General features: G+C 36.2%; 3 protein-coding genes across 8 annotated transcripts; 1 reads left to right on the top strand and 2 right to left on the bottom strand.

Annotated features, from left to right (window-relative positions):
* The first annotated feature begins 694 nt into the window (after positions 1-694).
* Positions 695-3012, top strand: LOC18046210. The gene is made up of 2 exons (XM_006440895.2): positions 695-1330; positions 2584-3012. Exons 1-2 carry the CDS (start codon positions 860-862, stop codon positions 2755-2757), a joined length of 645 nt encoding a protein of 214 aa, XP_006440958.1. The 5' UTR covers positions 695-859; the 3' UTR covers positions 2758-3012.
* Positions 3013-3427: 415 nt separating this feature from the next.
* LOC18047523 (non-specific lipid-transfer protein C6) lies at positions 3428-4536 on the bottom strand. Of its 3 annotated transcripts, none has more exons than XM_024189697.1 (3): positions 3999-4536; positions 3821-3883; positions 3428-3662 (listed from the first exon to the last, which is right to left on the bottom strand). In XM_024189697.1, the coding sequence occupies exons 1-3, from the start codon at positions 4480-4482 to the stop codon at positions 3514-3516; spliced, it is 696 nt and encodes a 231-aa protein (XP_024045465.1). In that variant the 5' UTR covers positions 4483-4536; the 3' UTR covers positions 3428-3513. The 3 variants fall into 3 exon arrangements, with proteins under 3 accessions (XP_024045465.1, XP_006440957.2, XP_024045466.1); XM_006440894.2 differs by having other exon boundaries at positions 3821-3898; positions 3999-4535; XM_024189698.1 differs by having other exon boundaries at positions 3524-3662; positions 3786-3898; positions 3999-4533.
* Positions 4537-8756: 4220 nt separating this feature from the next.
* Positions 8757-10265, bottom strand: LOC18047520 (glycine-rich protein A3). 4 transcript variants are annotated; one of them, XM_006440886.2, is made up of 3 exons: positions 10155-10265; positions 9520-9822; positions 8757-9261 (listed from the first exon to the last, which is right to left on the bottom strand). In XM_006440886.2, the coding sequence occupies exons 2-3, from the start codon at positions 9782-9784 to the stop codon at positions 8999-9001; spliced, it is 528 nt and encodes a 175-aa protein (XP_006440949.1). In that variant the 5' UTR covers positions 9785-9822; positions 10155-10265; the 3' UTR covers positions 8757-8998. The 4 variants fall into 4 exon arrangements, with proteins under 4 accessions (XP_006440949.1, XP_006440950.1, XP_006440953.1 ...); XM_006440887.2 differs by having other exon boundaries at positions 9520-9817; positions 10155-10260; XM_006440890.2 differs by lacking the exon at positions 10155-10265 and adding an exon at positions 10046-10148.
* Between the last annotated feature and the right edge of the window lie 1716 nt (positions 10266-11981).

Here is an 11981-nt window from a genome sequence, read left to right as displayed (position 1 = left end):
CATACTTTCGTGCCATCTCGCATTCTAACCCAACTCAACCTGTGCGCGCACCACATGCGTCTCGTACTTGCGCACCCGCGCACTTGTGAGATGTGCATGCCCTTTGCGTGCTTTCTCACTCTCTCTCGTGCTTGACCAATAGCATGCGCTTGCTGTTGCAACCCAACCTACATGCTAGTCTTCCGTTGCTTTTGTGCTCACCCACAAGTATGCCCATGCTGCTGCCATCGACTTAGCAAAACGCCACAAGCCAAGCCTTGGCATTGGCCATTGTGACTTATGACAATTACAACAGGCTTCATGAGCATGTTATTCAGTTTGTTGTCATTAAAGACTATGAGATTGAGATTACTTAAAACCCAAATTTAAAGAACATAAATAGGAAATAGTTGAACCCGTAAGAGGTTAACATCTAGTTATGATATTGGTGGTACCATGAGTGATTAGTTTCTTTTTTTATTATTATAATTGTTTGATAATTACAAGAAATAATTAATTGAGAAAAATGTAATAGTATAAAATTGCAGTGAACTTCACGGTTGGTTAATCAATCATATATGAGTATGATTTTATGAAGTATAAGAATTATATAATTAATAAAAAAGATAAATTAGAGATTAAAAATTCATGATGGGTTAATTAAAAATTAGAGATTTTAGATATATAGAGTTCAAATATCACCACTTGGATCTCGAGTCTTAAATTTGTCAGAAAAATACATGAAGTAACGGCAGGGGTATTGGGCCAAGCCCAACCGGCGGGTCCGGCTAAACCGTATCGGATCAATTAACAAACATAAAATCTTTTTCCTCCATCTCATCCACAACTGGTCAGTCGCACACGCAGCTCTCATCCACTCATGTCCCTCACCATAGCGAACACTGCTGGCAGCGGCAGCGGCAGCAGAATCCTCTACACCAATCCCACTACGGACCCACAACACCGTCGCCACGGCATCACCTTCCCTACCTCAACATGCAGCAGCAGAATCACTCGAGCTCCATTCAGAACTCTCCACGTCGTCTCGGCTGCCAAGAAGCTCTCCTCCCGAACCGGACGCTTTGACAGCAAGAACCGGAGGGGCAACACCGGCGCCATCACCACAACCGAAGAAGATAAAAAAGATCAGCAGCAACGGACGGCTGAGATTGGACAAGACAGCACTAATATTAATAATAATAAGTTTGAGAATGCTGGCGTCATTGTTGGTGTCGACGGCTCCCCGATGCCGGAGCTTCCGGGGTTGGAGCCCGACTTCTGGGAGGGCCCACAGTGGGGCGCTTTCGGGTTCTTTCTCCAATATCTCTGGGCTTTCGGCATCGTCTTTGCGGTATGTGTTACGGCGTGAATTTCATTAACGTTTTCGGGATTTGGGATAATTATATCTAAAGGAAGAGTTTGCGTGAGAATGGTAGCATTTGTTGATAATATTAGCTTGAGGGATGATAGTTCTGCTATTATACATACATATAATTTAATCAAGCGAATTAGTGATTTTTTTTAACCAAATTCGGTAATACAGTTAGGGCGCTTTTGGTATTAAGAAAAACTGTAGGTATGAAATGAAAATAAAAGTTAAAGATCATAGTAACCATGAATTATAAGAGCATTTTCAAAAGAATATAAATTTTACTTTTTAAATACTTATTTGCTTACTTATGTGTCAAATAAGAAGATGAAAAAAATATGATATTCTTCCGAAAGACTCTTTAAATAAAAATAATAAAAATAAGTTAATATTATTTTAATCAAATAATTATTTTTTTAAAGAAAAAGTCAATAGCAATTAAAATACTTCTCTCTCTTTCTTCAATGAAAAGTAATAAAATATAGATTGAAGAGGGAGAAATTAACTCTCCAAATTTGAAGAGAGAGAATCAATTTTTATTTGAACAATCTTAATTGGAGTGTCTCTTAGAGTTTTGAATATTAATGTGGCTCTTCAAATAAGTAATAAAATCTTATTTGAAAAGCCTTTTAGTGATGCTCTAATAAAACTTAGCTTTCAAGTCACAGTAGTTAGCATACCAAATAAGAACTGTAACTTTTAATTTATAGTTGCCCAATCTTAACACCATATAGGGTGATAGCAATGCATGGAGGTTTCTGTATGCCCATAGTTTAAGCTATTGCACTTTGCAATCTCATGCTAAGGACACACAAGGGAATAACTCTTTAGAATTGGCGCATTATTGGACCTTGGATCGTCCTGAGTAAGGAGACCTTGTGCCTGGCCTGCTAGAAATCCCTGGAAGAGAAATCTGATTCATTAGTTTAGCTTTAGCACTCTATATGTGATTAAAGATCTTGGTTCAATTATCTGCTTGTGATAAACTTATTTGTTATCAAAAGGTTATCACAGAATTGAACTGAATAGATTGTGTTTCTCACATGATCACATGATAATATTTCAAGGTGGTGGTAGTAGTGGTAGTGAAATGCATCTTTCTGAAGGTTGAAATTGAGTGATGAAAGAGATGACCAAAAAAATATAACTACAGCATTCTAGCCTGGGGATACATAATATTTGTATACATATCTGTTTCTTATGCTTCATGATAATGTTCTATTTTACCTTAACAGCTAGTTGCCTGTGGGATCGCGGTGGCCACATATAATGAAGGAGCAACAGATTTTAAAGAGACACCTGCGTACAAAGAGTCAGTCCAATCTCGAGACCTTTTGGAAGGACCCGACGCATCTAATTCAGATGTCTTTGAGTCGAATCCAACTGAGGTAGCACCTAGTTTGGATTAGTTGTTGTAAAGGATTGTATATCCCAGACATGATATAGTTCTAGCCAGAAGAAATCCCGACTGCACACACTGCCCTGCCCTCAATTTATTAGGTAATGTTTGTAATTCTCTTCCTCAAATGTATCTCAATATTTTGTGAGATATTGGTTTATGATACATAAATCTGTTATAATGCACTTGCTGCAAATTGTCAAGATGTCTATTGATTTGGTCTCATGCACTTTTTCAAAAGTTATCAGATTTGGTTTCTGTCCAACGCTCTTTCTTTCATCTCTTACATTTTGGTGTATTCGCAGGCAGGGTTTCTCCCCTGCGTCTTAAATGAACAAGGAATTGTCAATAATTTCAGGGAAAATGTCAACAAATTTGGGGTGTCTAATTGAAATCATAACTGATCTGACTTGGTTGTGCAAGAATGCTTTTTGTATTGCTATGTTTCATGGTCTTGTTGAAGGAATGGAAGTTGCCTGTTAGTAGATTTTGGGAAATCTGCACATTCCTTTCTTTCAGAGAAATTATCTGATTTTTAATTTGTTATTATTTTTTCTATAGTAAATATGCTTCTGCTGCCCTGGTTGATGAATAAAACCACTTTATAATGACAAATCCAATGGAAGGATAACATCCAAAATCCAAATACATTAGAATAAGGTAAATTACACCATAACTGATTAGTAAATCCTAATACTGGTGAGTAGTAGATAAATTCACCGGACATAACATAATTACCTATCTAGAATTGATTAGATGTAAAAATTCATGCGTAATACAGTGCAAACATAGAGAACCCAGCAGCCATTACCGCCAATTGACCTTCTGTGTTCAACTTTGCACCGGCATTCCAGGGACAGCCATGTACCGTGCTGCTAGCCATCGTCGATGCACCCGGGACCACCATAGGAGAAGCTGGAATTTGAAAGAGACCAAAAATGTGCATTACAGAGAAGCCTAAAAAAAAAAAACAGAGAGAGAGAGAGAGAAGACTCCTGGTGGAGAAACTAGTAAAAAAGGAAAAGAATAGAGTATTACACAGAGGATGCAAGGGGTGAAGCAAATTTGCATACCAGCAATAGTAGCATTTGTGTTTGATCCAAGAGAGACTTGATGACCAGCATGACTAGGAGGCACTGGCACACCAACACCTTCATAAGAATCTTGGGTTATAATTAAGTACATAAATCCAATGTAACAAATTGAAACAGTAATGCCATTATGATTCTGCTGAAGAGGTTGATACGATACCTGAACATTGAGAGGCGTCAACTTTAAGGTTACAAGCAGCAGGCAGCCGCGTGGCAAGTGTGGAGTTAATAGGCATATTACCCACAGCAGTGCCATTAACCAAGAGGCAAAGACAACGCGGCTTTTGGGTGTAGACTTGCTGGAGGTTGATACAGCAAGTCTGTGCCGGTGTCTGTGCCTTGCCTTGCACGAAAGGTACACATGGAGAGAGAGGCAGCAAGTGGGATATGCAGCTGGTTATGGTAGGGGCCTGAGAATTGGCAGGGTGAGGGAGGGCAATTGCAAGGAGTGTGATCAGGGAGGCGGCGGTGACAATGGCAGGAAGAGAGTGAAGAAGGGCCATGCTGTGGTGTGGTGTGTTGAGAGAAATTAGGAGAGGAGCAAAGGTGTTGGTGTGTGGTTTTCCTGGTGGTAGAAATTGGGGTTTTGAAGGTGAAATATAAATGGAAAGAGCATTTTTTCTAGTGTGGGTTGTGACATGCATTGTGCATGGTGCGTATTGTTGTTCTGCATGCACTTCTAATTCTCTGGTTCTCTCTGGCAAGTAACTGACCCACAGTACTTTCAAGCTCAAAAAATTTACAAATTGGTCTAAGTTCAAGAGGTAAATATTTAATTGCAAAACAATTTAATTCTGGTATCAACTGTAAGGTCACATTTTAGGAAATCGATTTATTAGGATTGAGAATTATTTTCTTTAGTTCTCTAGGAAGTTTCTTGATTGAAAAAAGTCGTAAGAGAAGTAACTACTTGTGCTCGACCCAAAAGTTTTAGAAGCATGTATCGTTCCATTTCATAATCTTTGGTCCCTTGGTGGCCACACTTAAACTTTGCCGGCGACATTATCCATTAGGGCAAGTGCCAAATAGTAGGGACTTAACATTTTGACTGAGCATCTATTAGAAAATAATTTATATGAGCCAAATCCATAGAAATATTAGGCTACATATGGACCTTAAAGAACTCTTCCGTAAAGCCATTGAAATGCGGCGTATGGTCTTCAGTCATATACGTATTTGAAGAATAACAGAAGCATGTAAAGTGAAAAAAGAGGGTTAGTGTTGTATGTATCATTGTCAATATTTATCATGCAAATCACATGCTCTATCTCCATCGCTTTGCTCTTGTCTGAACTGAATTAGCTAAAAAAAAAAAAGGATGCCCTTTCTCAATCAAAAAATGGTCCAAATTTGCCCAAAGAAACTTAAGCACTATATATGCAATTGGTCCATAAAGTTAGCCTTAACTGGATGATTTGTTGGGATAAGAAGACTAGTCTGCACCTCCAATAATTCACTACTGTTTCTTCCTCAGACCGGCGCAGGCTTTGTCTAATTCTTCAACAATGGCTTCTCTGGTTGGTTCTCTTTCTCTTGGTTGATTCAAGATTGGATGTATATAACAATCTCTATTGTATGCTTTTGCAAGAGATCAATTGGGAATTTTCTTCTTTTTTTTTTTTTTTGCCCTTTTATTTTAGTCTCAGGAAGTGATTTTAGCAGCTGATTTGAGATGCGACAGGTGCCAAGACAGAATAGCCAATGCTATTTCAAGAGTTAATGGTACGTTACAATGCCTGATGAAATTCTGAATCAGCATTTTCAGAAGAAGAATATGTATTAACTTCATTCTTCATGTAACTAAATCGTATTAATTACGACCGCAGATGTGGAGTCTATGGAGGTCCTTGTATCGGAGAAGAAAGTGATTCTTACTTATAAATCTGCAAGTGAAGAATCTTCAGGAAAAGCTGCTGTTGGTGTCAAGAATAATCAATCGAACAAGGCTGTTAAGGGCACTGCATGGTTTCCATCCTATAGTTGAATCTTGCAAGTCAATGCAATTTACAGTTCTATATATCGCAGCTAAGAGTGTTGTGTGTAAAAGATATTAATTGAAGTGTATTTCATTTTTCTTAATTAGCTTCCCATTGTTCTTATGTACCTTGGAGACCAAAAATATATAAGATTTATATTCCATGAACATATTTGATTAGTCTACATGAAATCAATGTTTCGTGATTATGAAATTTGTAATTATTGATGTGTGTGTGTACAGGCTGCCCTGCATATATATAAAAGGATCATTTTGCGTTGGCATTTGATTGGTACCTGTGGACAGCTAGCTGCTAGCCAGCATTGAGAGATCCTTCTATTCCCAGAAAAACAAAGAACATTTGAAATCTTGAATCAAATTTAGGGTACTGTAAAGAATAAAACTTTGTGAACACCTTTAATCTTAGCTTTTGAGCAGCAAGCAAACTGTGCCACTTCAATTGGCTGATATGAAGGTTTCTTTTAGTTTAAACATAATTAATTGAATACATATTGTTCACAGAATCTCATGTGTCAAAATACACAACAAAGGATGCCTTTCCATAACTGCTAGCATTAGCCTATAGCTACAGAACAAAGGAAGGGATGCTCTTATCTTCAAGTTCACCTGCAATAAATTATACACGGAAGTCAAGAATAATGGGTAGGCAAGGCTACGCTACATACATATATTTGCATTAATTCTCACACTTAGAATTTATAGCAGAATCAGATTCCATAAATCATATTACCAGCACATACATTGATCCTTATTCTTAATATCCTACCTTTTAATAAGCTCATTTTCTCTTGTACACTTTTTTTAAACACATTAGCTCTGTTTGCCTATTTCTAACTTCTCCGCATACCAACCAAACAATGCAATATTGCTGCATGGTGATGAGGATCAACATCGACTGTAATGGTTGTTACAGAAAAGTACGAAGGGCACTTCTTGACATGCAAGGTAATGAGATAAATTTTTCACCATTGAAGCAGCCCTTAATTCTCTTATATATGCTTTTCATCTTATTAACTACTCGCATATTCTCTAAATATATACAGAGTTGGAGAGTCATCTGATAGAGAAGAAGATGTGCAGAGTTAGCGTGAGTGGCAATTTCATCCCACAGGACCTGGCAATCAAAATAAGAAAGAAGACCAATCGTAGAGTTGAAATACTGGAGATACATGAGTTCTCAAGCAACAATAATAATATTATTGAGGGTCATCAAGAACAGTTATTACAAGATCAGAGACCCCAGAACCAGGTGATGAGTTCTTGGAATCTCATTTCAAAACAAAACCCATGTGCAACTTACGTAACATGAACAGCCCAAGTGATGAGAAAGAAATATTTATCACTTATCAGGCAAAGATTACACAACCCTTATTCTTTTATTTCATGATTTGTTATTGTTACAAATATATGCATATGTATTTACATTTGTCTTACGGTAGGAGCTGTGTTGGATTGCCTGTTTGTTTGATTTTTCTTTTTTCTTTTTCCTTCTTTTTCCCCTTTGGGATAGTAATATGTAATCAATATCTATCTATAGTCAACAATTCATTTGTTTAAAAATGCGACTTCAAAGCGATTTTAATTTATTTTATTTTGTGCGTAGTACAAGAGATTTGAGGTTTCGAACTTTACTCACATATTTAGAGCATATCATCGCAGTATGCTAAATAGAGTAGTTACGTGTCGATGATGGGACATGACTAAGTGACTGCTGATGTGGTATACCATCTTATGAAAGATTTCTCCATATTTATCAGATCTAGAATTACCGGCAAGCAACACTAGAAAGTAGAAACTTACCATTTAAAAAAGAACAAGTGATTCTCATAAATTATTCTAGCTATATAAATTGGTTGCATATTGTGACTGATCAACCAATCCAAAATGTACTCAGCTAGTTAATTCTATAACCATATAATCGACCTTTCTCCTACCTATCTTACCTAACTCCAATCTATCTTTCCAAAGTATCAATCTTGTCAAGCCCGCTTAATGTAAAAATTATCCAACTAATAGTTTATTGACATATAAATTAGGACATAAACACTTTGTACAATAATTTTTCAATCTTACCGTTATTAAGTATAAATTAATTCCAATAATTATCTAATCAATAATTTTATTTAATATAAATTGTAATCTAAATAATAGTCTTATATGATAATAAAAAAAAACTTATCACCGTTAAGCTTATATATATGAATTTATCTAATACTCTGGTTCCAGATTTGTCCACTTCATTTTTTTTATTCAATTGTCGATGTATATGTGTGATTTATTTTAGGCACATTTAGAGATCTAAATTTTTATTACTCCATTTGGGGAATTTACATTACAATTCCTATTGGAATATTTCTTGATATTCCAATAAATCACAATTTTCTTGATATTCCATCCACCAAATCTGATAAATGACCGGATCAAAATTCTAAAATAAGAACAATGCTAAGTATTTCAATATTTAAGTCTCAATATGGGTCCTAACTCATCCACTAGATGCTTGTTAAATAATTTTATAAGTCATAATATTAATCATCCAATAGATGAATGACACGTACCATTAAAACTCAAATTGAGACTTAAATATAGGGATTTATTAAAATAATGGATGCCAAAACATACAATCTCAAATTCTCAATATTCAAACCTAATTAAAATTAAAATAAGTAAACAAGATATACATACTTCAAGAACAACTCAAGGTGCCTTGAGTAGCTCCACCCACTAATTCAATTCAATGTGTTGAACAGAATGGGGGTGCTGCTCTAGAATAATGCACAACAGAGTTTTTGCCAAAACATAACAATAGATCCTTCAGTTATAAAAATCTCATCCAGAAAGGAGATAGATAATCAATCTTTATAAAGGTGCTATCTTTCAAAGCAAACTCAAAACAGAAGAACAACTAACGAGCCTGTAAACTTTTGGTACCAAAAAGAAAAAATAAATAAAGTTTCTCCACCGGCTCGGATGAACATCTATACAGAAGATAATAAATGCCGCAAGGCAGCTGTATTTATATATATGTCAAAGCCAAAGTGTCAAACAAAACACATCCTACAAAGTCTACTTCCAGACATCATAAAAATGTGCAGATTATTCAAGAAAAACATAAACCAGTATTTTGTAGAGTCAGAGCTCTGAACCCAGTTGATACACAAAACTCACTTCCATTTCCTGTTCTTTCCACCTCCGAACATTCCATGTCCGTGCTTCCCACGCTTGTATTTGCCTCCATGCTTCCCGTGCTTGAATTTCCCATGCTTGCCATGCTTGAACTTGCCTCCATGATGCATACCACCATACCCCATGTGGGGGGCACCATACCCCATGTTGTGGGCACCATGTGACACGTGGTGAGCACCAAGAGCTGCTGCAGCTGCAGCTGCACCCCCGGCTATCATTCCAGCAACGCCACCACCATGTCCTAAATTACAAGAAAGCAAGTTCATCATCTTCAAGAAAACTACAAGAATACTTGAATGACAACCATGCTTCTCATGCGTACAAAAAGGATAACACGGCACATATTGAAAAGATGGGGATCCATAGTCAATGACCAATGGCATGTCAAAATCAGAATAAATTCTACGAACCCAAAAATCTATGCCGCAAGTTATATAAGGACTCACAATTTCGACACAAGACAAGTAATATAATGGAAATCCAGTAAACAATTATATACCTGAATGATGTGGAGCTGAGGGGCCAGGATGAGCACCATGTGGGTAACCGGATGGCGGGTATCCACCGGGTGGGGGATAACCCCCCGGTGGCGGGTACCCAGCTGGCGGGTAGCCTTGTTGTGGAGGATAGCCCTGCGGAGGATATTGGCCGGGTGGAGGAGGATACTGTCCTGGAGGATATCCGTAGCCCGGAGCACCATGACCATGATGAAGATGTGAAAACAGCCCCTTATCAGACGTCTCATCATCCTTGCCACCCCCCATGTTTGTTTTCCTAAATTCAGCAAATAACTAATTCTGCACTAAAAACACAAAAAATAAATAAATTAATTATCGCATTGACTAAAGAAACTAATCTCTTCCAAATCACAATAACCAAATACTGGATACATAAATTGAAAGGCAATAAATAAATAATTAAACATTAAAAATTATTTCCTACAATCATAAAAATCAACTTAAGTTACAAAATTATGGTGAAATTAAGGAATATGGAACTGATAAGACAAAAACAATGAACGTTACCCAGATCAATTCAATAGCTAATGATCAAAACAAGAGACTTTAACAAACCAATGTCAAAGATCTGAAAATAAAACAACAAAGATTGCAGGGCTCAAATAAACAATCTAACCTTAAGAAAAGTGATGCTCCAATCTAAATAGAGCCCCAAAAAAACAAAAAGATGAGATAATGCAAACGCAACTCTCTTGACTTTATTATAGTTATATAGAGAGAGAGTGGGATGCCTAGACGCGTATTTACCGCGTTTTAAGATCTTTTATATTTATTTATTTATTTGAATTCTTTTTATTAATTAATCTAATTTAGAAGAAATTTCTTTTGATATTTGCAAATTATTTTAATTTTTAAGCGGTTGGATCTTATCCATCCGTCCCGTGAATTTCTGTCTCGGTACTATAATTACAACCGTGGAAATTAATTATTGACCTTATCCGTCGCAAACGCGCGGATTAGCCATTAATGTCGGGACACGCGATATCTACGATGAGAATATTATTGAATAAACTACCACAAGTTTTTAAAATTTATATTATAACCTTATATTTAAATAAAAATAATAATTATATCTCACTTATCCATAAACTCTTATATATAAATAATCAGATATCATATTACCGTCGTAACTATGTACGTTCTTTCTAGTTTTGATCCAGTAAGTTCATATTTTAATTTCATAACTATGGCTTTTGAAGTTTAATCTATATTACATATTTAAGAAAAAAAGATATGTTTAAATAATTTATTAAATATACTCTAAAAATAAAAAATAATTAAAATTTATATCTATTTTGATCGTTATATAGTAAAATAATATTTTCGTAATAAAATTTATCAAACACATATACTATACTTTTCAAACTCACGGTAACCGCAACAACACAGTTTAACAAACACCAAACTACTTTTTAATCAGCAGCTTATTTCATCTGTACAATACAAGCAACTTATTTCATCAGTTTCCCAAACTAGCCCTTAGTAGGGGTGGCTAAAATCAGGTTCAGATTATATTCAAATCAATCCGATCGAATTTCAGATTAATTAAGTTAGAAAAAAAAGCTATCCGAACTCAACCCAAACACGTAATCCAATTCTGATCAGATCAGATTGGATCAAGCATTAGGTTAAGTTTAGATCGGATCGGATTAGGATTAACACATCAATAAACTTTGTTTCTTTTGTCACCGGCTCACTCTCAACGTTGTTTCTTCTTCCAACTAGAAATTGAAGGAAAAAAAAAATGGAGTCTTTGTCTAAAGAAATGCGTTGAAAAAATGGCAGATGTCTAGAACCTTTCAACGGGGTTGATACGCAGGTTCCCAAATAAATTGGCTTATTGAAATTCATAAACTTTGGTGATTGCAATTGCACAATGATTTAAGACATCAATATGTCAAACAATAGACTCCATTATAATTATTTAATACAATATAGTTATATACATGAAAAATTCGGGGTAGAGGAAATTGGTGATGGTGCTGTCGGTTGAGGTGGAGCAAGCAACAGAAGTGGTCGAGCTACAGCAGATCGCGTTGGCGTGTTGCGGACTAGCAATGGTTTGGCTTTGCACGGTTGCACCAGTGCGTCGGTGATTGCTAGCTGCAGTACATTCAGTGCTACTGTGCCTATTGTCATGTTCATCTGGCGTCTCTAATCTATGTGTGCATTTGTTTGTTTGGTGAATGGTACCGCTGCGTGTGTATGCTTGTGTGGTGTGAATGTTGTGTTGATTGTTGTGTGTTTGAGGTAGAGAATCAAGATTTATTTTGTGTGTGCGCGCGCGTGTGAAAGAGACTATTGTATGTGTGAGAGAGTAAGACAAGATTTGGCTTCTGAAATTTTTTTTTCTGTGGTCAAGAAGAATTCAATTGGATTTTCAGATCAGACAAGGTTCCAGTCAACTTAGATAAATAGCATCCAATCGAATTGGTTAAGTAAT

The sequence above is a fragment of the Citrus clementina genome, unplaced genomic scaffold (assembly GCF_000493195.1).
Source record: "Citrus clementina cultivar Clemenules unplaced genomic scaffold, Citrus_clementina_v1.0 scaffold_3, whole genome shotgun sequence".
Taxonomy (NCBI): Eukaryota; Viridiplantae; Streptophyta; class Magnoliopsida; order Sapindales; family Rutaceae; genus Citrus; species Citrus x clementina.
This window is presented reverse-complemented; position numbering and strand designations above follow the sequence as displayed.

What these genes read in the sequence shown, in the direction of transcription:
- LOC18047520 (XM_006440886.2), bottom strand. Translation starts at nt 9,784, where the DNA reads ATGGGGGGTGGCAAGGATGATGAGACGTCTGATAAGGGGCTGTTTTCA. An exon ending in CTCAGCTCCACATCATTCAG is followed by an intron (nt 9,262 to 9,519) that starts GTATATAATTGT and finishes CTTGTAATTTAG; the next exon opens with GACATGGTGGTGGCGTTGCT.
- LOC18046210 (XM_006440895.2), top strand. Translation starts at nt 860, where the DNA reads ATGTCCCTCACCATAGCGAACACTGCTGGCAGCGGCAGCGGCAGCAGA. An exon ending in CTTTCGGCATCGTCTTTGCG is followed by an intron (nt 1,331 to 2,583) that starts GTATGTGTTACG and finishes TTACCTTAACAG; the next exon opens with CTAGTTGCCTGTGGGATCGC.
- LOC18047523 (XM_006440894.2), bottom strand. Translation starts at nt 4,482, where the DNA reads ATGCATGTCACAACCCACACTAGAAAAAATGCTCTTTCCATTTATATT. An exon ending in TGACGCCTCTCAATGTTCAG is followed by an intron (nt 3,899 to 3,998) that starts GTATCGTATCAA and finishes ATTCTTATGAAG; the next exon opens with GTGTTGGTGTGCCAGTGCCT. An exon ending in CACAAATGCTACTATTGCTG is followed by an intron (nt 3,663 to 3,820) that starts GTATGCAAATTT and finishes TTCAAATTCCAG; the next exon opens with CTTCTCCTATGGTGGTCCCG.